We start from the raw sequence: 26,498 nt of genomic DNA, 5'->3' as shown, positions 1-26,498 counted from the left end.
CTATTCCTCAAACAAACCGAACGTCTCACAGTGCTTAAAGATGTATAAACAAGAATCAACTTTTCATGGTTAGCCCACCCGGGCTCGTCATAAATTTAAGCTAAGCTGATCAATCAAAATACACATTTGACACGGCTGTATCATGGAGTGAATTGCAATTGCAGTAAATTGCTCGCACACAATGTATTTGGCACGGTAATATGTTGCGATAGCCATAAATTTTTCGCCCTCCACTAGCCGCGGCGACTGTTGCAGGGCTTCTCTTGCTTACATGTAAAAGACTGCAAGCAAGAGAAGCCCTGCAACAGTCGCCACGGCTAGCCCTCCACCAGATTCGAACTCCGATACCGAACCTCTGTTACAGTCGCATTATCATCCACAGTGTTGTACAAAAGTACGGTTGTGGCTATGATACAGCTATACGTTGAAATGCTGCGAAAACGAAATGATTCACCAAAATTAAACATGCCTACTATTCAGTTGTCTACACATATTTGTCAATATTTAAAATATCAACAGTAGCTTTCTTCCAGATTCGATAGCGGTAACGTTACGTCTCAAAACGATTTTTAGAAAATCGTCAACAGAATGCGAGCATTGCACATAGTCAAAGTGCTCAGTGTCCATTAGCTGCATAATATGTGCATCACAATGGCACCTGTCTTACATTATGGTGAAATTCGTGCGTCAAAATGAAATGAAAACAATTCAAAGCGTGTATTGCCACACTTCATTACTAAACAGTATGATTTTTTATCAATACAAACGTTTGGACGTCAGTCCAGTCAGTATATACCGTCACCAACAAGAATGAAATACCTTATTTCATTGAAAGCTACTAAAATCTTTACTTTCTGAACGAAAGTTTGTTCAGTTCAAAGAACTAATAATTATAACAGTGTTCGTCTATCGTCATTTGTTTGGGTTCATAAAGGACCTCAGTATAATCTGTACATGTATATATTTACGTAAACTAAGCATCTGAACTGACTTATGAAAATCAAAGTATGTTGATAGATTCATTGTTCTTTTGCTCGCCTCGAATGCAAGAAATCCTCGTCGTTTATCGCATGATAAACAACAAAAATATATACGTACGCAAAGTAACGCGATTCAAACTTCATCGTTTCCAAAAAATGCGGAATTCGTGCTACTCAGACAACGTCGACCAGGACGCTGTGACAAAAAAAATTGAAAGTTGAGAAAATCGTCTCAATTTCACCAAATACCGGAACGTCTTTGCTAATCATGTGCCTCAGTTAATGCCATTCCAAAATGATACATTGATAATCACTGAACACTTTTGTGTACTTCTTATGTTTTCCAAATAACGCAAGTACGTGCACTATCTGCCATACTTTATTCGTTGGGCATGGCATATCATCAATCAATCTTTTTGATCGATCGACGATTTAGAGAATGTTTGATCCCTATCCGCTATTTCGATAAACCATAGCGTTATCAATGTATATATTGTGGTAGCCTCTACCAGGCTTCAGCTGCAGGAGACGACTTGAGAGAGTAGAAATTGGCCCAAAAGAGAGATAAGATGCTAGAGAGTACAGTTCGGATGCGGACCAACTCCCCTGGCATGTTATCTATGAGTTTGGCCAAATTTTACAGCCGCCTCCCGAAGCCCGTTAGAGGCTGATATTGCGGTTCCTCAGAATACGAACACGATCAGACAGTGTCCCAGTACTCTATGAGATACGTCGGGTAACACTGGTCACTGTCGAAGATAACAAAAATCGTCGGTTCGGCGGCGCTGTTCGCACACGAGTCGTACAGCTCACCGTTCGGGTCTTCGGGATCTATCGGGGGCGGTCGGCGCATTTTCGAGCTGCCGACGGTGTGCGAACCTACCAAAACGTTGGCGAGGAAAATAAAGTGCGACCCCTTGGTGTCTGGGGAAGTGTACCTGTGGCTATAGGACGCCTGGACGGCAAAGTAACTGCCCTGTCCGAACGCCGTGGCGTTTTTGCCGCAGAGGCGCCAGTCGAAGTTCTGGCGGCATATCCCGTCCACGATGTCGGGCTCGGTGCCGTGGAAGAGCGTCCGCTCGTCCACTGTCGCCTGTGCAGCAGCGCCACCTGTCCTGTAGAGGGAGGACTGCGTGTGGAGGCGTGGTCGCATATACTCCTTCTTCCTGTGAAATATGAAAAGATAAAGACGATTTAGAAAAAAAAAATCAGTTATGACTTCTGCCGCGGAGCACTACCTCTCCCAGGACAACCATTTCTTACTTTGACCTTTTTTAGAATCGTAAACAAGTATACTGAAAATGGAGTAAGACATACTCACACATTGGGGTTAATAAGTCTGACGCTTAAAATTCTTATGTATGACTAAATGCCTTAAATTCACCCCAAGCCTGTATTTGCACAAGCTTTCTCGGCCGGAGGTTAATGACCCCCACAAACCTTCGGGGCGGGTGGCCGGCATGCGCAGGAGCGTGGTTTGGTCAGGCTAAATTGACCCCTATATAGATTACATGTAAAGCAAGGTTGAGCCTGTTTTGCTACGTTTTGACCGTAATGTTAAGTCGCTGTGAAGTTTGGTAAAACAAACATTAGATATTTGGTATATTTGTAGTTTTACAACAGACAACGAATCTATCGTCAGAGAGTCTAAGATGCACTTCAGATCTTTGCTCCACTTTAAAAGCAATATTATGTAAAATTTTGGTGCCAAAACTGTGAATATAAATAATTGAAAATTTCTCATCTATATTGTCATTTTCAATAACTTTCAACATATTAGCGTCGCTTTTATATTTCGCTATTTATTTTATTTCGCTTTTCCGGCGACTCAGTACAGCGCGAGAATATAAGTTGCGCCAGGCCCGCTGTTATTTTAGGAGGTTTCTAAAAAGAATGTAAACAAACAGCGGTAAACAAATTGAATTTAAACCGAGGAGTTGGCAGTTTTCCAACACGTTTTTACTCCCCAAATGTCATTATGAACCCAGGTAGGCTTATAGCGCAAGAAAATGTGTAAAACAACGATGTTTAAAATAGTGAAAATCGTACATAATATCGCTTTAAAGGCATTCAGTGCAGTTTTCAGGGCTTGGAAACTCAATTTTTCTCAAAGCCAGTATTCTAGTCATTTATCTACATACTGAGTTGAAACCACACTATCCCAATGTACCCTCATGGAGCAAAAATTCCCCAAATTCTGACGGAAAATGGTTATTGAAAGGGCCCTTGGCTGATTTTTAGGGTACCACTCAGAAAATAAAGGACTCATCTTGGGGCTTGTTTCTGCAGTTTTAAAAGCCCAAAGTATGAAATACTGACTCAAATGAGCTGATGTAAAACACTAAGCTTAGTGTCAATATCACAAATTAAAGATTGCCTTATTCATAATATTTTTAGTTTTGCTGCCCTAAAATCGCATTGGATGCCTTTAAGCTTAAAAAAAGGTAACACCGGCAAAGGCCAAACCTGTTGTACTTCTCCCACAGGAAGGGGTTCTGTACCCTCTCTATCCTGACGATGACCTTCTCCTCGCCCATGGTCTGTCGGAAGAGCATCTCCACCACGCGGAACTCGGGACAGAGGCGGGACAGGGGCCGGCGCACGAAGTCCTGTCCCGCCGGCATGGGCGTCCAGGTGGAGGGCAGGGCACACAGCTGCTGCGGTTTACTGCAAAATTGCAATGATTTGATATAGAAATATAATATCATATCTGATGGATGCATTCTCCATATAGTAAATAATTCCTAGCCTGCAGCACTAGTACTTTTGTCAACAAGGAACAATTCCTGCAGAACTAGAGTACTTTTATGAACAATTTGACTCGAAAAGGTCGACTTTTAAGATTGCATTAAATGATTAAAAAAACTAACATATTCTTGCCTGAAATCTTGTGTACTGCACTTCCCCGTGCTTTTTACCAGACACACAGACAATTAGCCTGGGTGCCATCCTCCGTAGTATTCGCCCGCTCCCAAATATCGCTAGCTTCCATGGGGTAGCTAGCGACATTATAGCGGCGAATACAACGGAGGACGGCACCCAGGCTAACAGACAACAGCAATTAAAGTAGAATTCGTAGTAATGGAAAGTATGAAACCACCTTGTCTTTGTGTCCACCTCAGCCCGTGACACGAACACCGGCCGGCGGCGGACGTCCCGCCTGGTCAGGAAGTGCGGGTTGAGGTTCTGCTGGTACATCCCCGCGAACTCCAGCCGGTAGCGGTGCGGGGGGACCTCGAACATCACCGTGGGCTGGCCCGTCAGGTATGCCTGCTCGATGTCGTCTGAGCTGGGACCAGCGTCCGTACCGGTCTGAGGAAATAAATGATTGAATGAGTGAGTGAGTGAGTGAATTAGTGAGTGAGCGAGTGAGTGAGTGAGTGAATTAATGAATGAGTTAGTGAGTAAATAAATGAATGAGTGAATGGATGAGCGAGTGAATGAGTGAATGGATGAGTGAGTGAACGAATGAGTGAGTGAATGAATGAATAGATGGATGGATGGAGGAATGAATGAATGAATGAATGAATGAATGAATGAATGAATGAATGAATGAATGAATTAGTGAGTGAGCGAGTGAGTGAATTAATGAATGAGTTAGTGAGTAAATGAATGAATGCGTGAATGAATGAGCGAGTGAATGAGTGAATGGATGAGTGTGAACGAATGAGTGAGTGAATGAATGAATAGATGGATTGATGGATGAATGAATGAATGAATGAATGAGTGATGAATGAATGAATGAATTAGTGAGTGAGCGAGTGAGTGAATTAATCAATGAGTTAGTGAGTAAATGAATGAATGCGTGAATGAATGAGCGAGTGAATGAGTGAATGGATGAGTGTGAACGAATGAGTGAGTGAATGAATGGATGAATGAATGAACGAAAGGATAAAATGGCTGAATACACGAATGGATATCAAAAGGTATAAAAGCTTATCTAATATAATTTACCTGGAAAATAATGACAACGAGTGCATGATTCACATGAATACAAGTGCACAACCGTACTGAACCTGTAGTGACGCAACATGTCAACGAAGAACAGAAACATTCATGTCAGACTCATTAATTTCATTTCAGTTGTTCTGAATGTTTATCAGTTGCCAAAGTAATATTCAAGCTACTTCTTTAGAACGCAGTTTCTTTCATGCCACCATATGATTAGTCTAGAGGCTCCACTGAACTATGTACAGATGACAAGCTTCAAAAGTAAGTCTCTTTGTTCTCCCGGATCAAAGATCACGCACATGAATAAAAAATTAATACCTGTAATTTATTTCCATATTCCACCCAGGCACTTGATTGGTCCCTCCAATACCACACCCATCTGGTTGCTAGGCGACCGGCGGGGTCTAACTTGGATGACGTGGTGCTCAGGCGGCGGACTTTGACCCTTGCCGGCTGGACGGTCATGTGTTTGAAGTCTATCAACCAGTTCTCTCTACACAGATGTGTTCAAACAATAAACACACGTCAACGTACGTCAAAAAGGACTAGCCTCTACCAGGATTTGGGAGGCGACTGGAAAGAGTAGAAATCCGCCAAATAACATGCCATGATAACATGCCAGGGGAGTTTTTCTGCTGGGAGTACAGTTTGCCGCTCCCGAAGTGTTCTCCCCAGCAGAACTCCCCTGGCATGCTATCTCTCTGTATTTGGCCGATTTCTACTCTTTCCAGCCGCCTCACGAAGCCTGGTAGAGGCTATACAAGCACGTCAACACGACAAATTCCACACAACCGGCTTGGTCTCAAACATTCCGGTACAACAATATATTACTGTGAAATGGTTTATTGTTAAAAAAAAAAGAAAAGAACCATTTCACAGTCTTCCGACTGAATTACACGCACCTTTACAAGTTCTTAAAATCACAGTTCTGAATTACACTAATTAATAAAAATTACTCTGAATTACAAACAAAATTCAACAACAACTTACATTTATACAATCATAACAATATGCATCATGATTGTAAGAAGTGCTTATGTCAAGTCCAAGTATTTGGAAAGATAAATAATTGATATGGTTTTTGATATGATAAATAATAATATAATAAAGAAATTTGATATGATAAATAATATGTTTGATATGATAAATAATAAATTTGATATGATAATAAATATCTGGTAATTTGAATGTGATATGCTAAACAATTGCATTGCATTTCATTATTTATCAATTTGAAACGAAAATATCACAAAATATCATATATATGTGTGTTTCTCAGTACAATTTATGTAATTGGGCAAAACTTGACAATTAACATGAAGCAAACGGAGAAACGGACGAACTTACCCGACAGCTTTGACCTTGGCGCCATTGTTGCTTGGGTCAGAGAATGACCTCTCCAGTCGTTCATTCATGGTTTCATTGAAATCCTGCCACGCGTTAGCCGGGAGCCCCGCGTCTTTGTATTGCCACAGGTAAGGTGTACCGACATGGTGTTTCCGACACTGGTTGCCCTTGGAACACTTATCCAGAATAAAATCTTCACATATGTGTGCCTCTGTGTTCAAGACAAATGTTCTGCGGCCTGGTTTCGTACTTGTTTTGGTCTCCGTGGGACTAGGAATGGACTTTGGGTTGCCGTCTTGATTTGTTGTCGTTGTTTCAACTTTTGGCGGGGGAGGATCAAAACACACCCACAAGACCTTGATGACTGACCGGGATTCCATTCCGGTCATCTTGTAGTTTTCCAGGACGGTTTTGGTGTGCTTGGTGTCAAGGCTACTCTCGTGGTGAAGTTTGCACCGACTTCCCGATGTGCATTTTTCCAGCACGAAGTTCGCACAGACATGCAGGCGATGGCATGTATCTTTCTCTGCACAGTTCTCTTTGTTGTAAGCCTCGCAAACCTCAGGACTGGACAGACGGATGACTTTGATGACTTCGTCATCGTTCAGATCGCTCAGACGGTATTTTCGGATGTTTTCTCGAGCCTGGGTGTTCTTCAAGTCGTGTTGGTAGCTACAGGTACCGTCTTTGGGACACCTTCCTTCGACGAACTTCTTACACAGGTGGAAATACTGGCAGAACTGGCGCGTGCAGCCCTTCATGGGGTTGTTGTACTGATGGCACAGCCGGGAGCGAGGGGAGAGGACGGAAACCATCTCAACGTCGTCTGCACTTTTGAATATGCGGAAGAAGTGCGGACGTTGCTTGATCCAACGTCGGGCGTGAACACCTTCTGGGAACAGTTCGCTGTTAGTCAAAACATCATTTAAAGGGGCAGTTCCGCCGTGCGCTTGACAAAGGTGGGTAAAGACGACTGTCTCTTGTGGTTGTTTAGTAACAGTCTGGACGTCTAGGCTGCCAAGGCTGTGTCCCATTCTGCCCATACGCGCCATATTACCGTGCCCCTTGCCTTTTCCGTTCAGAGTGTCCGCTCTGGAGTCATTGTGGCTGTTTGGGGTAGAGGAAAGATCCTGCATACTCTGTGACATATTACCTGTAACCGTCAGCATTCTGTTTGTCGAGTACATCAGAAGGGTGGCGTTGATCAAATATTTTTGCTCGAGATTTGGGGATAAGAAATGGAGACGCAGGACTCGTTCGTTGTGCCTTGTACCGAAGTCGTGCGGATATCTGCAGTCTTTTCTGAAACATCCTGACTTGACGAAGTCCTTGCATATGTGTAGATAGGGACAGGAGTTCTGGTCAGGGCACCCGGCTCTCACGTGGGCTTCGCAAACATGGGGGAAGGAGGTACACAGAACTTGGCGCACGGTATCCTGTGGTAGATTTCCCAGGCCGCATCTCTCTACCAGCCTTCTGTTCTGTGGCTCTTGGAAGGTGTGCGAAAAGCGACACCTGTTGCCGGACTCGAACCTACAGTGGCCCGCTATGAACCCCCGGCACACATGCAGGTGCTTACACGCAGTCCCGCGCGCACAGCCCCCGTGCAGGTAGTCATAACACAGGTTAACGTTCACGATGGCGGAAACCACCTCGGTCTGCCCGGAGGGACCCCGCCTCGTCACGAACCTTCCCGGTAGTTCCGACAGCCACTGGTCCAGGGGCCGGCCGTTCTGTGGAGAGTACCCCATGTTCCTGAGCTCTGACACGGAAACCGTGCCGCCTCTCTTGTAAATGAAGTAGCGAACATCGCTGTCCTGGGTCTTGGGGTCACTGGCATGCTCACGTCCGCTCCTGGACCGTAATTGATTTCTCGGTCGAACAGCATACATGTCTCGCCGGGGGTAACGGTAACAAACACGTTCTTATACACGTAGCAGGTGGCTGGCTGTTTTCTGCCCCCAAACCCCCGATCACACTCACACAGGTGTCTGGTAAAAAATGAAAACCTACATCGCGAGCCGTCGCGACGCACACCCGCGTCCTAAGGTCGTGCAACGCCGTTCAAAGTTCACACCTCCACGGCAAGACCCACCGCCGCAGTTTCGTGCCCAGACTGCGAACACCTCATCATGACGTCACCATTGCAAACTTTTCTAGATCCGTCTGGAGTCGTGGCGCGTGCCTATTAAAGAAGCCAGCTACCGGTACGTTCAAGCAGGGTCTTTTGAACCAAAGCCTTTCCCCAGGACCGAACAACAACGTGGGAAATGCGGAAGATATCGAACCCGCCAGCCGCCCAGCCGACGGAGTGGGAGTGTAACCTTATATATTAATCAATAGGTCAGGTGAAAGTATAGGTGACTAAGTAAACAGCCGCTTTTGTGCGCCAAGTCATTTTTAGTACACAAAGTACGTGGCGCCACCCAGTTACCGTGACGTAGTCGCATGCAAGGCGAGGAGGTCATGGAAAACAACAGAAAGCCACAGCTTTAGCTTGTCAATATTCAGTCTATATATTCAATATTCATTTGAGTAGAATGAGTTATTTACGCAATCACGGGTTGTTTTTCTATCGGCGGCTGTGTAGAAAGGATCAGAGGGGTTGTACTGAATTTTAAACGGGCTCTTCAGTCTTTCACATAGACTCTTTCAAAAGTGGTATACGTGGGCGTCTGGCCCGCAAGCCCTTTTCCGTAGAGCGTATTCGCCGTTTTAATTCTACGTAATTATGCGTTGTAGCCACTTGGAATTTATCGTAAAGCGTAATTCAGCGTAGAGCGTTGTCGGGACCCCCCTTGCAGGCCCTCCTAAAGTACTAAGACAGTTTCTATAGTGTTTACGCATCCCCACGTACCAGATGATGTTGTTTTTAAGTTTGATTAGACGCCTCTTTTGCTACTGTGCAATGTTTTTTTGTATAGACAAATCTTTGCCAGACATATTTTCTTTTATTTTGAAGTGCGCATTATATTGGTTGTCGCATAACCTCAGAGAGCTGGGTAATCTTTGTAAGTCCAACTTTGTATAGTGCAGTACTAAATTCATTATTCAAATGGTTTTGAAGAAGAGAGGACAAAGCTAGTTCTAAAATACGTGTATATATAAATACTAGTATTATACAAAATTTTGAATTTACTTACTTGACTTTAATTAACTTCAGTTTACCGATGGATATACTGGGTCGGTGCTAAACTATGGCAAAAGCGACATCAGGAAAATGGCAAAATGCTAGAAAGTTCGAGAAAACCACCTCATTACAAGATTTTTCTTACTTCAGATTTTCAGATAATCTAAATTGCAATGTACATGTTTTTCGTCACATGTCATTGGGAACCCTCAGGTAACGGTACATTCATGAGAAACCCCCTATGACACAATGGTATAGCCCGTCTCGTAGAGCATAGTGGGTATTCATCATGGCGCCGAAGATTTTGTTTTGACAGGAGCTGCCGCAAAAAAGTGCGGAAATATCCTAAAATCGACGAGTTATCATGGGGAAGAGGGACAAGTCAGGTAAAGGTAAAGTGAAGTAAACGTTACATAACGTTATATTACTTTTCCATGGTCATTTACGAGTGTTAGGCCGGTTTGTGTTTCGCCCCCCCCCCCTCCTCATATGTGCATGACTATACTAGTCCTAGCCTAGTCAGGATCTATACGTCTAGATCAGCCTAAATATTCCACAGCGCGACAGAAAAGTAGTATCTAGTGGCTTTTGTATAGGCAACTGGATACTTGAGGGGTAATTTTTAACCACAACATATTTGAGGTATTTGGAAACAAGTTATGTGAACTACGATATGTTGGGCCAGAGCATAATTATTTTTTATGCTGGTGTGTTACGCCGAAGGCCGGTTATACCGGCTATACCGATTCAGATTATTTTCAAATGTACCTTTATAAACTGGGCAACAACTAAATATATATGGCATTTTAAGTATCTCACTACAACGCAAAAGTTGTTGTTGTTGTTGTTGTCCTTGTTTATCGTCTATTTTTCCGCTAGACGTGGTCCCATGGTTGCAAGGACTAGTATAGCCGTGGCGACTCTTGATTCGGGCTTACATTGCATTACCCTCAGCAAGAGTCGTGGAAAGATCCATTGGCAGAACTGCACATTTCCCGTTGGCTGCCTGATGCTCCGTTTTTGACCCGGTTTTTTGCTGTCCCGAGCTTCCCTACAATATAACTCCACAATTGGCCGGGTTGCCGATGTTTAGATCAGCCTAAATATTCCACAGCGCGACAGAAAAGTAGTAAAATAGCTAGTCGGCACAAGCTGGCGGCCATCTTGGATATAGTCGGGAATGTCCGCTACCGCCGTCGGGAACACTCGGTAGCGTCACGATTACCGAAGCCCGACCGAAAGCTCTCCGATTATAACCGGAAAGGCTACCGAGCGTTCCCGACGGCGGTAGCGGACATTCCCGACTATATCCAAGATGGCCGCCAGCTTGTGCCGACTAGCTATTTTTAAAGATCTATGATTTCTATACATTGGTCTATAAATTTTTTGGTTATATCGCAAGTGCTGTTCTGTGCACATATTTTCATTGATAATTACATATTAATATTATGATGATATTGCACATCTAGCAACACTGTTTTCAGTCTAGTGACAACATAACACTGCTTACGTCTTGGTTACCTTAATCCGTAATACCTTAATTCTAAAAATGGTGCACAACAAGAGATACATCGAGGCAACATAAGTTATCCCTTTAGGTATGCACTCAATAGACACATGGGAGTCGAAGACAAGCTCGGACTTAACACGTATGCAAAATGTATGAAAATGGTGAACAAGAAAGCTTAATAAAGTTCCTTTTGCTAACCTGAATCTTAACAAGAAGCCATAGGCGACAATTCTCCGTGAAGTATTATATATTGCAACAAAAAGAAGTAGCCATTGGCGACAATTCTCTGTGAAGTGTGATAAATCGAACAAAGAAAAATTGTTTAAACGCGCGTCGGCTCAGTCATCTTAAGACGCAACAACCAATCAGAGATGCGAGATGCCTACACGTGACGCAGGAAGGGCGCGCGATGCCCGAAATATTTTTGCGTCAATATTCAGCGCCGTGATTCAAGAGATTAATACCCGGAAACAATTTTTTTCTTGTTTTGAACGCATTAACATGCATTTACGCTAATCTAGTATGATTCAGGGTTACTTTTTTTTAAACCTGCCATGGCCAGATTATCTAAAGATGTGTGTATTGTGTGTACAATCTATAGAAAGAGAAATGTACATCAGGTCCGATCATCCGATTTTCACGTTTCGGTTTTTTGGACTCGGTTCATGAACGTATTTTGGTTTGGCTCCTGGAATGTGCAAAAAAATGACTCCCGGGACTGTCTACAGGGAACACTCGCACATTTGCGGTGTATCAGGACAGCGCGACTGGTCGTCATTAGCGCAGTAACAGTTGCATAAACGGACGAAACCATTTCAAAGAAATGGGGATGTTTCGAAAATAAGCATTTACTCCAATATCAAAACAGCTACGGTAAAAATAAAAAGACGTGCATCATCCCGGACATAATGCAACACCACATGCGAAATTACACAGAAATGCGACGTACGGAAGAATGCGTTTTGGCTGCGAACATCTTCCAAAAAACTTGGCATCTCTTAACCATGGGCAAAAACATCTGGAACCACTTATAAAAACCACCCCGTATCTGCATGAACTTTTTTGAACCCCACTGCTATTCCAAACAACGCGTTTTTCTGGACCATTCCAATTCGCCTCGTAATTGTAGGGGTGCGTCTGCGATATTACATTGACCGCGAAAGCAGCAACGGCAAAAATACACATTCGTGCATCAACACGGGCATGCCCGCAGACGGCGTATAAAATTGCGTGCCGATTACACAAAGAGAACCCAGTGTTTTGACTGCGAACATGAAAAATCAGCCGATTACAACACTCCGTCCGGAGGTCCTGACCTCCTTCACGGAGTAATAAGGCCACACCGATTTAATTTTATGGATGACATCCACGCGTGCATTGTTCTAAAAAAACAAACAAAACAAAACAAAAGATCACGTCCTCTGAGGCTCTGGCCTGGCTCTAGGCATGGCAGTTAGCGACAATACAGAGCCGTCGGTAACTCTGGAGGACAGCACCCAGGTTACCGAAGCTCCATGACTCAAGAACTCAGTACTACACATACGTACAGTGCCGATTCATAAATTCCGCAATAAGCCAGCATGCGCCGGCTTGTCGTAACACATCGCTACAAGTACTGTCACAAATTCACAATACGTGTACCAGCTTTGTATTCCTGTGGTTTTAAGTAGCATTTTTATTTAATTTTTTTTTGTATTCGCCCACGCGCACTATGTAGTTTGGGGGTCTTCAGAGGATGTCATCCATAAAATTAAGTCGGTGCGGCCTAATGTACAATATTTACTCTTGCTATAGAGTCAGGGAAAAGGTCCAAGAAGCGGAAGCACCAGTCAGATTCGGAGGACGACTATGAAGACTCGCGGGACTCGGAGCTGAGCGGAGGGGGGGCAGAGGTCGCTGCCATAGCAACCAGACAGACAGACGAGAGTACAGGAGACACAGATGAGTACGGGGCCAAGGACTACAGGAAGATCGTGGAGCTAAAGTCTGACCACGCCTCCAGACCTCTCTGGGTGGTGAGTTTTACTTCATAAACTGCACCAGATCATTAAAGGCATTCAATGCAATTTCGGGCCGGCAAAACTGGAATATTCTGAAAATGGCAATTTGTTTGATATGGACATATACTACCCCACATTAGCACATTTGCAGCAGTATTTCATAGTTTTAGCATTTAAAACAGTGTAGAAACAAGCCTCAAGATGAGTCCTTTATTTTCTGGATGGTATGCTTAAACTTTAAAGTCTGCCAAGAAACCTACAAGTAACCATTTTCCATCACAATCTTTGGTATTTTTGTTCCATAAATGTCAGTATACACTGGGATAGTCTTGTCTCACAACTTAGTATATAAATAATTAAAATATTGACTTTGGAAAACCTAGTTTTCAAGCCTTAAAAACTGTGTTGGGCTGATAGTAATTACTCTGAACACATGTACTAGTGCATGAATGTACACAATTACTGGCAATTAAGCTTGTATTTATAGTAGATTTCTTTATTTGATGTTTGTCTCCACATTTGTATTTGTTGGTTAGGCCATGTTGATTTGATTATATGGATGACATCCGCGCGCGCATGAAATTTTCGGCCGTTTCCAAAAAAAAAAAAGTTTTCAACCATACTGTTAATCGTACAAAACAGTTGCAAAATGAGCACATAATATTATATACCATAAGTTGCAAAAATATTGGAAAACGATACCAATGTCGTAGAATGCGAAAATCAATATGAATTTTAAGAGTAAATTATTCGCCATACCATATTCTGTGTCATTTGTTCAACCTTCAAAACCATGTAGATTTCATAATGAAAGCAACTTTTTTTCTTTGCCAAACTTTTTTTTTGTTCGCACGCTCGCATCAGATTTGGGGTTCCCAGAGGATGTCATCCATATAATCAAATCAACATGGCCTTATCTGATACCAGTCATGACTGCCTTGATAACCTGTGTATTGATCTGTTGTCATTGCCAAGAAAGAAAGAGAGAAAGAGAGAGAGAGAGAGAGAGAGAGAAAGAAAGAAAGAAAGCTGATCTCTGTATTCCTTTTTTCCAGGCTCCAAATGGGCACATCTTTTTGGAGGCATTTTCTCCTGTATACAAACACGCACATGACTTCCTCATAGCCATCTCAGAACCTGTGTGCAGGCCAGAACACATCCATGAGTACAAGTAAGGATTTTTAAAATGTCGCTTTGAAATTACACATTTGTTTGTTATATGGTCTTTCCTTCAGGTGACTTAGAAATGACTTACCTCATGTAGGTTTTAAATATGGTTGTCATTTCACTCACATTTCAAAGGCACGTTCTTGCACTGCAATTGTCAAGATGAAAAGGTGAGGCGTGTTATATTGATTTACTTTGACCAGAAATGAACAATAATATGTAGAAAAATAGTTAAAGTCCTTTGGCATGGTTGCTTACGGCAGCACCCATCTCTGTAGCCCTTGGGCCACACAGTTGTGCAATCACTACAGCAGGGGCTAGTCCACTAGTAGTAGTGTTGTGTGTTAAACTCCCATACTCTTTCTCAAATGCTGAGAGTGCTAAGCAGAGAAAGCAGTATGTACCATTTTTAAAGTCTTTGGTATGACTCGGCCGGGGATCAAACTCACAACCTACAGAATGGCACTCTACCCTCTGGGCCATTGCACCAGTTAAATTTAGAGTTGTAATTGTTGAATCCTTTGTTTTCTGTGTTCAGTAGATAGTGTATGGCTTAGTTTTGAACACATGTTCCTCTTCTCCCTGTTCAGACTGACAGCCTACTCCCTGTATGCAGCCGTCTCTGTGGGTCTTCAGACTGATGACATCATTGAGTACCTGAAACGTCTGAGTAAAACAACAGTTCCTTCTGGCATTGAGGAGTTCATCAAGGTATGGAACTTCAAGTAATTGATTCATGGCAAGAAGAGGTCACTTCCTGAGTGAAGAGACTCTTTTTACACAACCAAGTCTTTTATTCAGCCGACATTTCGGTGACCGTCTGTCACCTTCCTCAGGGCAATTCTGACTGGTTCACATTGCATGTGTAGCAGCGACACCTGTGCTGCAATGCGATGTGAACCAGTCAGAATTGCCCTGAGGAAGGTGACAGACGGTCACTGAAATGTCGACTGAATAAAAGACTTGGTTGTGTAAAAAGAGTCTCTTCACTCAGTGTCTTACCAACCTGATAAAACTATTCACGGAGGTCACTTCCTGTTTTGACTTCAGGCTGTTTTTTTATTGGTTTTTTTATGGCACGTGTGGATTAGAAACAAAATATTGAAGCTTATAACTGTTTGTCCAGAATGCACACACCCTTATTATATAGTATTATGCACTGCTCCAGACATTTGTTGTTCAATTTTTGGTGTAATCTGAGTATCATGTGTTCCAAAATTTATCAAATCACAACTTATATCATACGTTTGTGAGTAGAATGTTATACCCAAGTTTTATAATTAGTCTCTGTAACTCAGAGTTTGCATCTTCAAACCTGTGCTTTGATGTGTTTATTTCCAGCTCTGTACAGTCAGCTATGGGAAGGTGAAGCTGGTGTTGAAGCACAACAGATACTTTGTGGAGAGTTCCTTTCCTGTATGTAGTGTTCCTTGTGTAATTTTTTGATTGATAAAAATAAGGGTGTTTTTCAAACAAATACATATGTGTTCATCTCAAGTTATTGAAGTAATTATCAGATGTGACACCTTAGATTGAACTGTAGAAAAACATGTATGACAAAGCCATTTTATGTGTTTCATGATAACTTTTTGTATAAGTACATGTCAACAGTTGACTGCATTCACTAATATAACTTTGCAGTGCGTTGATGAAGGTTAGATATCCAGGTAAACAATATTCAAAGAAAATCCAAACTCTACTGGTGGATAAATAATGGAGATAACTTCCGTACGTTTTGAGTGACATCCGTTACTCTTCTTCAGCGTCACTAAATGAACTGAGAGCACAAAACGACACTAATCACATGTGAAGAAACTGGAAAAAACAGTACATGGCAAAGACTCGTAAGGGTCACTATTATGTAAACGAGGATAGGGTAGTTCCTATGGTAAGACAATACCATAACTAGAAAGGTAACATTTGCAAAGCAAATGCATAATGTTTACCTTCACATATGGTCTGCTCTGGTCTGCTAACTCAAACATATTCATTATATGGTCAGACAGGAGTCTAAATCCCTCCTGCTAAAAAATTACAACATGATGTAACCCAACACCTGTTACCATGGTGACAGATGTCTGGTTCAGATCATTGACCTTGTTTGCTAATGGAGAAGAAGAAGAAGAGACTGAGCAAAAACAATATGAAATATAAAATTGCTACTGTCCCTTGGGTCTTTGCAGTCTTTGCATAGTTCATCTAAATATATTGTATATCGAGAGAAGTTGGTTGTAACCATGGCATCTCCATGGTAACAGGATGTTCTGCAGACGTTACTGAAGGACAGTACCATCCAGGAGTGCAGACTGAGACATTCCATAGAGGAGGGTGTGGAAGGGGTTGAGGAGGATCTCATTGTGGGACAGCTGTCAGGAAAGTCTGCTTTTCAGGTACGTACATGTATCATGTGCAGTGTTCTAGCAATCTAGAAGGCATCACTGGTATGTCCAACTTTGAAGAAGTCATCATTTGGACGAAAAATGTCCAGACTATGCAGGATGTACAAAATGTCTAAGAAACTGGTGGACGTACCAACTACTAAGTGCCTAATACCAGCTCAAAAAAGAATAAGAAATAGCCATGCCTTCAAGTACATGTACCAAAGTTATCAACCAAGGATTGAGATGTTCAAATTCTCAATTCTTTCCTAGAACTATCGCAGAGTGGAACTTGCTGTCACCAAGTACAGTAGGGGCATCATCATTAGATAGCTTTAAACAATGTTTAGAGTTAGATGTTCAAGGGTTAGGTGTAACAAGTCGTTTGGAGTAATGTAGCAAGCTGCTACAGTGCCTGTGAAGCTGCTGTGCTACGCTGAAGGGCATTTATACTGACTCTCACACTGTCTCACAATACAGTTCCACTTGGGTCTCACACTACAGTTCCACTTGGTCTCATACTACAGTTCCATTTGGTCTCATACTACAGTTCTACTTGGTCTCATACTACAGTTCTACTTGAGTCTCATACTACAGTTCCACTTGGTCTCATACTACAGTTCTACTTGGTCTCATACTACAGTTCTACTTGAGTCTCATACTACAGTTCCACTTGGTCTCATACTACAGTTCCACTTGGTCTCATACTACAGTTCCACTTGGTCTCATACTACAGTTCTACTTGGTATCATACTACAGTTCTACTTGAGTCTCATACTACAGTTCCACTTGGTCTCATACTAGAGTTCTACTTGGTCTCATACCGCAGTTCAACACTATAATTTTACTTTCCAGGTGAAGAAGCCCCCACAGGCAGGCCAGAATGGGGCCAACGATGCCTCTGCTTCAGGATCTGCAGAGGATGGTGAGAAGGAGAAGTCAGCAGTACCCGAGGACATCTTTGACTACTACGAGAAGATTGACAGGGAAGACGAAGAGGCAGAGGAACAACAGATCCTCTCTTTCGAGGTTAATCCTGATAGGCTGGAGCACTTGCAGAAAAGGTATAACGTTACAAGCATGTCGGCAGAACGTACTGCACCTGTGCGAAACCTGTAGTGTATTGTGCCTAGCACTTCAGCAGGCACACTTGCGTCAAACAAATATCGTCCAGCAGTCAAAGCAAACTGGTGGGTTTCACCATGATTTTCTCATTAGTTATCATCAATAATCAACTTGATCGAAAATGATGTGGTCACCATGGGCAGGTATCAGGCCTTGAGCAGACCCAACTCAGGATGGTCGTGCTCGCGTTGGCCAGGACATCTTGGACAGGTCACTTAATGCTTGCGCTAATGTGAAAAATTTTTGGGACCGAAAAAAAGCGGTCACCATGGCCAGGTGGCCAGGTTGAAGTGGTCACCTTGGCAGGTTTGACCGTATCTCTAACTATGTTGACCACCTGTTCTACTGCAGATGTATAGAGATGGAGTACCCACTGTTAGCTGAGTATGACTTTAGGAACGACACACGGAACCCAGACATCCCCATAGACCTGAAGCCTAACACCATACTCAGACCTTATCAGGAAAAGAGCCTGCGTAAAATGTTTGGAAATGGCAGAGCGAGATCAGGGGTTATTGTGCTACCATGTGGTAAGTTATTTTTTGAGACACATGATACATATGGTAGTTATGAATTTTCCTCTAGTTGTGTATTAATGTTTACCGTAGGAAAACACATTGTTTTTGCTCTGTTTCTTCAATAAAGTCAATGACCTGAACCAGATGTCTGTCACCATGGTAACTAGTGTTGAGTTACATCATGTTACAATTTTATATCAGAAGGGATTTAGACTCTGGTCACCGTATACTAGTATATGAATGTGTTTGAGTAACAATTAACAGAGCAAACCATATGCGAAGGTAAAAATTATGCATTTGCCTTGCAAATGTTACCTTTCTAGTATAGTTTTGAATTATCAAAAGCTTACCATTCATATCAAAACTTTCAGTTATTTATATTTAGCACAAGATGGCCACATGTAGGTGTAAGGATGACCTAGAGTTCCTATTGCAGTATGTGACCCAGCAGTTCTATTCTTTGGTCGTATAGCTATCAAGAAACTGCTAGCCAGCACAACCATGTCTAAAACAACCTCTCCTGAACAGGTGCTGGGAAGACCCTTGTTGGCGTGACAGCAGCTTGCACGGTGAGGAAGCGGTGCATTGTGCTGTGCACGTCGGCTGTGTCTGTGGAACAGTGGAAGTCTCAGTTTAAACTGTGGGCCAACATTGATGACAGCACCATCTGTAGATTCACCGCTGATGCCAAGGACAAACCCATAGGTGTGCGCTTAATTACTGTTAACCTTCTTCCTGCTTCCTAACCTTATAACCAACACACATTTAGTGCCAAACAGGTACTTTAGCAGACTGAAGGTTAAGCATTAAAAGTGCAGAAATAGTGCTGTTTAGCCAAGAAACTTTATCCACTCTTATGTTCCTTCTTCTTCTATATGTTGCAAATGGCTATCAGAAACTTAAAATGACTCTGAAAATTAAGAATAACAAACTAGTCAAAGTCAAACAGCTCAAAAAGTAAAAAGAAAAGTACAATGTACCTGGTACATGTATATTAATAACAGGAATAAATATGGTATTTGAGAAAAAAGTATGCTTTCTGAAGTGTGAAATTTAGAACATAACGGTACAAAATGTATTTTGCATTTTGCAGAAACATTTTCAATATTGCAGAAGAAAAATTAAGCAACTGCAACTGAAAAATATCAGCTTTCTGGCTCAGTGAGCTTTTGTGTTTATCATTGACTCTGTAATATATATAATATACAAGTAAATTTGCATATATTTTTCAAATTGCATGTAAAATGTTTGCCAATAGGCAATTTTGTATTTGCCATGTTTAGGTCCATACTTTAAGTGTGTATTTGCAGAAAGGTACGTCGATGAAGGTTAGACATCCAGGTAATACGATACGCCAAAAAGCAGTTACTCAAGCAACTGGATATGATTTTGAAAACGTCAGACGTTTCAGCTAGTATCCACTAGCTTTCGTCAGTGACTGAGAGACCAGAGGGGAAAGCAGGTTTATAAGTACAACCTGTTGATTGATATGCAATATTTGCAGAAAGTATTTCAAAATTGCAGGACAAAAGTTTGACATTCTGCAATATTGCGCAACACAGAAAAAAGTTTCTACCACTAGAGCTAGTGTGTAATAAATTAAGTAAGTTAAAATGTACTGCTTACAAGTCACAACATAAGTTTGCAACGTCAATGTGAGCAGTGCTGATTATGTAAATCTTGTGTGTTGACTGCAGGTTGTAATGTTGCGATCAGTACCTACTCCATGATCGCTCACACAACAAAGCGTTCGTACGAGTCAGAAAAAGTCATGGAGTGGTTACAGGGACAGGAATGGGGCCTCATGCTACTGGATGGTAAAGTTTTTTCCTTTTTTCCTTGCACAGATCTTAAAGCGATATTATGTAAGATTTTCACTATTTTAAACATTATTGTTGTTTTACACATTTTCTTGCACTATATTACAAAGCCTACCTGGGTTCATAATGACATTTGGGGAGTGAAAGATCAACATCGTTGCACAGCAAAACTGCCAACTCCCCAAATCAATTCAGAAAAAGAAGAAAGTGTGAATAAATAAAAACGAAGAGTCTATTATTATTCAACATACCATACTCTGTGTGTTTAGTCATTTGTTCAACCTTTTAGACCACATAAATTTCCTAATGAATGAAACTTTTTTTTGCCAACCTTTCTTTATTCGCACGCTCACATCAGTTTTGGGATTCCCAGAGGATGTCATCCATATAATCAAATCAACATGGCCTTATGTATGACCATAATTACTAACATTAAGCAGATACTTACTTTAATTTGCAAGCCCATAAAATTCAAATTGGAACCATCTCAGATCCATTCAGCTGTGAAGCAATGATGTACCTGACTGACTCTGCAAATTGTATAGAAGTTTGACTGATTTGTAGCTGAATTATTTTTACATTTACTTAGACCAGAGAGCAGTGCCAATTTTCCTCTCAACTAGCCATGCAAAACACTCCATTATCACAGGAAAAGGAAGATTTTGTGATCATGAAAAAATGACAAAAGTTCGTAAGTCCTCCATGAATTTTTTTAGGTTTCATGAAATATTTCTTATAAATATACTAGTATGTACATAAGGAGGCAACAACAGCAAAAAACTGATTCATATTTCTTTAGTTGAATGATTTAATGCACACAACAAAATCAAAAACTGCTCTTAAAAAAAGTAAAATACAAAAAAATCCCAAATCCAGTCTTGTCCAAGTTTGAAAAGAAGGCATTTTGTTGCCCAACTACTAGGATGTATAGTATATATAAAATGCACATTAAGTGTGGGGTCATGAGGCATAACGGTAGAGTGTCTGACTCGGAACCAAGAGGTCCCGAGTTCAAACCCTGCCATGCCACCGATCTTGTGCCCTTGGGAAAGGCACTTTACATGAGTTTCCTCACTTCGCTCAGGTGAAAATGAGTACTGCATTGTCCTCTGTGTTGGTGGCGGTATAAAAATTAGTTGAGTGTGCTGTCACCATGTCTTGTGATATATGTTTGGAATATATAAAAAAATGCACATTAAAATGTGCCCCCCTCCCCACAGAGGTACACACCATCCCAGCAAAACAGTTCCGTCGTGTACTGATGGTTATCCAGGCCCATTGCAAGCTGGGATTGACGGCCACCTTGGTTCGAGAGGACGACAAGATCGCCGACCTGAACTTCCTGATTGGTCCCAAGCTTTACGAGGCCAACTGGATGGAACTGCAGAATAACAACTTCATCGCACGTGTGCAGTGTGCTGAGGTGAGGCTGTAGATGGTCAATAGTAGCACGTTGGCAGAACGTACTGCACCTGCACCTGCACCTGCACGTAATGTATTTTGTACAGCACTTTGGCAGAGCATCTCATATAAGGTCTTATTGGTGTATACAAGGTTAACACCCCATCTGTAGTTTCCAAATGTTATGCCGGAAAAGATATCCTATGCAACAGGAAAAATTCTGATGCAATGTTGACCAAAAATCCAACAAAAACTGTGAAAAATCAGGGTTTCATGCAGGCGTGTAAGTTCAGTACACGCAGTATGTTCTGGGGATGTGCTAGATGGTCACTGGGTGGTTGTACTACCGGTGGTATACATTAGCCCTTGTAGATGTAAGATGTAATTTTACCTAGAACTACTTTATCATATGACCTATAATTAGCTTGTAAAAGCATCAAATAAAGATCTTCCAGTCATTCATTCATTGTACAACCTCCCATTTCCAGGTGTGGTGCCCTATGACCCCGGAGTTCTATCGTGAATACCTCGCCATCCAGACCAAGAAGCGCACCCTGCTCTACACCATGAACCCAAACAAGTTCCGAGCCTGCCAGTTCTTGGTGCGCTTTCACGAGAGACGTAATGACAAGGTAAAAAAATCTCTTTCGTTGATGCTCACCTCAGTCTGTAATTCTAGGGGGCCCGCATGCCCTTTTCTGTAGAGCGTAATCGGCCGTTTTAATTTTGTGTACAGTGTAGTCAGACCGCTTTAATTCAACTTAGAGCGTAATCAGTGCATTTTGTATGGGCGTAACTCGCCGTTTTAATTCTATGATGCATTGTAGCTACCCGGAATTTATCGTAAAACGTAATTGAGAGGCTTTCTGAATTCAGCCGGCTCTCAAAATTTAGCATAGAGCGTTGTCTGAAACCCACATGCAGGCCACCATTCTATCCTCTGTCAAAATATGTTGCTGTTGCCTGTTCTGTATGCCAGTGCCAAAAGTGAGTTGTATAATGCTGTCTTAAAACATGGTACATTGTATGAAAAGGCACATGTACATGTATAAAGAGTAAAATCATGTGCTGCATTGTAAACAGTTGGATTATATCTTCCTTGATGGTTCGTACTATTCGTTCATGTTTCTTTCAGAATTTTCAACTGTTTGTGAGAACTACCAGAAGTATTATCTAAAAATCTTTCTGGTTAAGCCCTTATTTACTATGAAACAGTCAGATGTTCTACATTTCTTTTATCTTGTCTTTGCAGGTGATTGTTTTCTCGGACAATGTCTTTGCTCTGAAGGAGTATGCCAAGCGGATGGGGAAACCGTTCATCTACGGTCCTACCTCCCAGGGAGAGAGGATGCACGTTCTGCAGAACTTCCAACACAACCCAAAAGTCAACACTATCTTCATCTCAAAGGTTCGTCTTCTGTTTCAGTAGGATTTTTTGCATGTTTGAAATTACATACTGCACAACTGTGTGACAATTTGCATTTAATGATATACAACTCTCTCTCAGTTACCTACACACCAAAAATGATGAAAATACGTTGTTCCTATCTGGACTTATTGGCTTTTAAAGATTTCGCCAGAAAGTGCCCTGCAGTTGCAGAACAAGCTGCTAGGAGGACCAAACTCACACCACTTATTCCTGACAGGAAAAGCTATCTGTCACCCAAGAGTCAAGACCATAGCATGTTCAGGACAAAAGATACAAAAACCGGAAGTTGCTGCAGTACCAAGGTCATCCACCAGGAGGCCCATATTTGACCTTGACCTTTGTCTTCCTAAGACTTACCAACATACCAAATATCATCATAATCCATAAAGGCGTTATAAAGTTATGCTGACTACAAATGTGCGGAAACACAAACACACAGACACACACACACACACACACAGACACGCCAAAAACAATACCTCCATTTTTCATGGAGGTAAAAATTATTATCTTTATTGTGTCTCTTGTTGGTTACTTGATAATAACATCCCCCCCTCCATAACCACAGGTTGGTGATACATCCTTTGATTTGCCGGAGGCAAATGTGCTAATTCAGGTGTCCTCCCACGGGGGGTCACGCCGACAGGAGGCACAGCGACTGGGGAGAATCCTCAGGGCCAAGAAAGGTAAGGCCAACTGTCAACTATTACAACATTCATTTCTCATTGAAGCAACTTTGAAAAATAAAAGTTTTCAATCATTGTACAAATGGTTTTTGATTCAGTGAGAACATCACATGCATGACATTTTGTATAGTTTTTTTTTACACAGCCACCATCACAATGAAAGGAATGAAATACTAAGTGCTTCACTGCGTCAAAGTATTAAATCAGAGCCTTGTCTTGTCTCCTCTCTTCATATTTATCTGCCATCCACGTTCCGGCAACAAAAATCTTTGACAAAAACAACATTTCTTCTTTCTCCCCAAACCAGGTGAAAATTAATGTCATCCATAAAAATTACTTGCTGTGGCCTTACCAGTACATGTATTAATAATTCATTCCTGCCATTTCTACAGGGTCAGTAGCAGAAGAGTACAATGCCTTTTTCTACACCCTGGTGTCCCAGGACACTATGGAGATGACCTACTCACAGAAGAGACAGAGTTTCCTCATCAACCAAGGTTACAGCTTCAAGGTCATCACTAAACTGGCTGGCATGGACGAGGTCAGTCATCAGGAAACTTTCTGTTTGTTTCTGTTTATTGTGATCATAAACATCTTCAGTATCGTAGGACGAGCCAGGCCTAGGAAAAAAATGTTGTGTTTCCTGTTTCAGTCTTGAAAAAATTAGGGTCAGTAGGTAGGGATTCTTTTTCTTAGACCAAGTACTTTGGCAATCTTTGGTGACCCAGCGTATATAATGCAGTTTAACAAAGTAAAACTTGCATGAGGACACTGATATTTTCAATATGTCAATGTTGGAAAACTGATTGTACAACATTTCATCACTCATTGCTTATTTTATATGGTGCACCAAAAAAAATTTTTTTTGCACCCAATGTTTTAGGTTGAGTGCACCTGTGCCTAAAAATGAATTTCAAGCCCTGTGTCCCATCCCTAGGAGGACCTAGCCTTCAGTAATAAGAAGGAACAGCGGGAGTTGTTACAGCGAGTCTTGGCAGCTTCAGATGCTGATGCTGAGGAGGAGGTGGTACCGGGAGAGTCCAAGGGGTCGGGCCAGGTCAGCAACAGTATACTTGTGAACTTTCATCTACTTATTAGGAGGATATATGTGGTTGCATTTTTATTACTTACAGTTAAAATGGGCATCTCTAGAGTTAAGAATTGAAACATAATGTAAAATGTAATGAGTATAAAAGTGTTATGAGGTAGGTGGTCAGCATTTTAGCCTGAGTAAATCGCACTTCTAGGTCATGCCCATCTATATAGAGCTCTTGAGGGCTTGTGTCACACAGACTAGGGGGCATATTTGCTCAAAAGAAAGACAAATTTTTACTAGTGAACTTGAAGATTTCAGGTGGGTTACAACAAAAAAGGGAATGTGACATGATTTTTTTGGTAAGTTAAGGACTAGTTCCAGCAAACCACTAAACAGCACTATATAACGGACATACATGTATAAAGAACTGATATGAGTAGCATTTGGGACTTTCCTTGTTTCTAAATCCATGTAGCTAAGTAAACGGTTCAGGCGATTTTTGTATGTGTTCTGCATGGTGGTCAGAATTCAATGTTTGTATGTTGTGTTGTGTTTCCAGGTGACGCGGAAGGTAGGCAGCATGGCATCCATGTCAGGAGCAGATGACACTATCTATATGGAGTACAAAACTGGGCCCAGGAAGACACACACACATCCACTGTTCAAGAAGTTCCGCACTTGACAGCCATATTCTATTGTTGCAGAGTACTTCGCACTGGGATTAAAGCACACTGGTGTAAAGTCCTAGTCTTTTTTGTTTATTTATGTTACGTTTTTGGAGAAGCTTTACCATGCTGCACATCGTATTCACATTGATTGTCTGGAAATACAACTACCCCCAAATAACCTTAGCTGGGGCAAAGAAAATTTCTGCTTTTACAAAAAGGAAATGGCCTGAGCTCTTATTTCTTGATTGCTTGTTTCCTGCATTGTCCAAGTTATTCTTGGTGAGTTAAATCTCCTTTAAATACTGAGATAACATTTAAAATTAACCATTTAGCACTCTTAACCTTCTCATTCAGTGTAATCATACCTCAGATAGGATGTAACGTTACCAATTCAAAATTTACAGATTAAAAACAATGCAGTAGTTTACCAGAAGGGAGTACAATACCAGTATCTTGCTGAAGACCATTGTTAGACAATGAAAATAAAAGCTCATTTTTCAAGACTTGTGTGGGTTGTCCTGCTTATGTTTGTGCTTTGTTTATTAGAATTGTACGGTAGTCAGGATGTACTAGTACTATGTAGGACATACCACCATAGGATGGGTGCACTGTTGCTAACAACACAAATTACCAGGGAACAAAAGTAAAGCCCAGAGGGAAAAGGCACACCTTCAGAAACGATTGTACAACTATCTCCAAACTGATATTTGGAAGGAAAGATTGTATTTTCTAAATGCTCCTGTTTCTTTTTTCTGGCGTCCCTTTAGAGTCCATTCCAAGTCACCATGCGGGTTTTAAAATCATATTTCTAATATTTTCTAATCATTTTCAAATAATTAAAAAAATATTAGTAAATATTTTGAAATTATGATAAAAATGTAAGTACCCCCGAGTAGCATGTTTTTGAAAATGTTGCCACAATTTGCAAAAATGGAAGTGGCAATCAAATGGGATCTTACTTTCAAAATGTTTAGAAACAATTCCATTAAATTTTAATGATTTATTCTGAGCTGAAGACCAGCTGAGCAAATTAAATTTTCATGGCAAATAAATAAATTATTTCTCCCCTGTGAAATCTTTGCACCACACTCACCTGACGTCACTCAGAACAACGTGTTTGTTTTGAAAACAAAATTACACCTGCTTAGCTGTTTACTTGGTGACCCCTTTGTACAAGTAAACAATTTACACCTGTTACCCAGTGACTCCCAGTGACCTCAGCACCGATCACGTGCTTCCCGCCATTCTGTGTCCCGTAATTGGACATATCCTGTCATGTGACTTTTCAAACTGTCCAATGAGAGTGTCGAAAAATTACATCATTTTCAATCACGAACATCCGGAGGTGACAT

General features: G+C 41.6%; 2 protein-coding genes across 2 annotated transcripts; one reads left to right on the top strand and one right to left on the bottom strand.

Moving 5' to 3' along the window:
• Positions 1-1,549: 1,549 nt before the first annotated feature.
• On the bottom strand, positions 1,550-8,579 carry LOC109486604 (poly [ADP-ribose] polymerase 12-like). The gene is made up of 5 exons (XM_019790469.1): positions 6,279-8,579; positions 5,250-5,424; positions 4,081-4,292; positions 3,447-3,647; positions 1,550-2,146 (listed from the first exon to the last, which is right to left on the bottom strand). Exons 1-5 carry the CDS (start codon positions 8,168-8,170, stop codon positions 1,681-1,683), a joined length of 2,946 nt encoding a protein of 981 aa, XP_019646028.1. The 5' UTR covers positions 8,171-8,579; the 3' UTR covers positions 1,550-1,680.
• A 1,094-nt stretch (positions 8,580-9,673) lies between these two features.
• LOC109486601 (TFIIH basal transcription factor complex helicase XPB subunit-like) lies at positions 9,674-25,593 on the top strand. The gene is made up of 17 exons (XM_019790463.1): positions 9,674-9,800; positions 12,713-12,933; positions 13,974-14,089; positions 14,676-14,796; positions 15,427-15,501; positions 16,344-16,475; positions 17,319-17,527; positions 17,940-18,118; positions 18,635-18,811; positions 19,804-19,923; positions 21,147-21,349; positions 21,816-21,959; positions 22,580-22,735; positions 23,325-23,442; positions 23,835-23,983; positions 24,380-24,499; positions 25,038-25,593. The coding sequence occupies exons 1-17, from the start codon at positions 9,773-9,775 to the stop codon at positions 25,158-25,160; spliced, it is 2,391 nt and encodes a 796-aa protein (XP_019646022.1). The 5' UTR covers positions 9,674-9,772; the 3' UTR covers positions 25,161-25,593.
• Positions 25,594-26,498: the final 905 nt, after the last annotated feature.

The sequence above is a fragment of the Branchiostoma belcheri genome, unplaced genomic scaffold (assembly GCF_001625305.1).
Source record: "Branchiostoma belcheri isolate BF01 breed outbred unplaced genomic scaffold, Haploidv18h27 scaffold81, whole genome shotgun sequence".
Taxonomy (NCBI): domain Eukaryota; kingdom Metazoa; phylum Chordata; class Leptocardii; order Amphioxiformes; family Branchiostomatidae; genus Branchiostoma; species Branchiostoma belcheri.
This window is presented reverse-complemented; position numbering and strand designations above follow the sequence as displayed.

Coding starts and splice junctions, on each gene's coding strand:
- LOC109486604 (XM_019790469.1), bottom strand. CDS start 8,170: ATGTATGCTGTTCGACCGAGAAATCAATTACGGTCCAGGAGCGGACGT. Junction 4,293..5,249: donor AATATGGAAATAAATTACAG/GTATTAATTTTT, acceptor TTATTTCCTCAG/ACCGGTACGGACGCTGGTCC. Junction 3,648..4,080: donor GAGGTGGACACAAAGACAAG/GTGGTTTCATAC, acceptor GCAATTTTGCAG/TAAACCGCAGCAGCTGTGTG.
- LOC109486601 (XM_019790463.1), top strand. CDS start 9,773: ATGGGGAAGAGGGACAAGTCAGGTAAAG. Junction 15,502..16,343: donor TTGTGGAGAGTTCCTTTCCT/GTATGTAGTGTT, acceptor CCATGGTAACAG/GATGTTCTGCAGACGTTACT. Junction 21,960..22,579: donor ACGAGAGACGTAATGACAAG/GTAAAAAAATCT, acceptor TTGTCTTTGCAG/GTGATTGTTTTCTCGGACAA.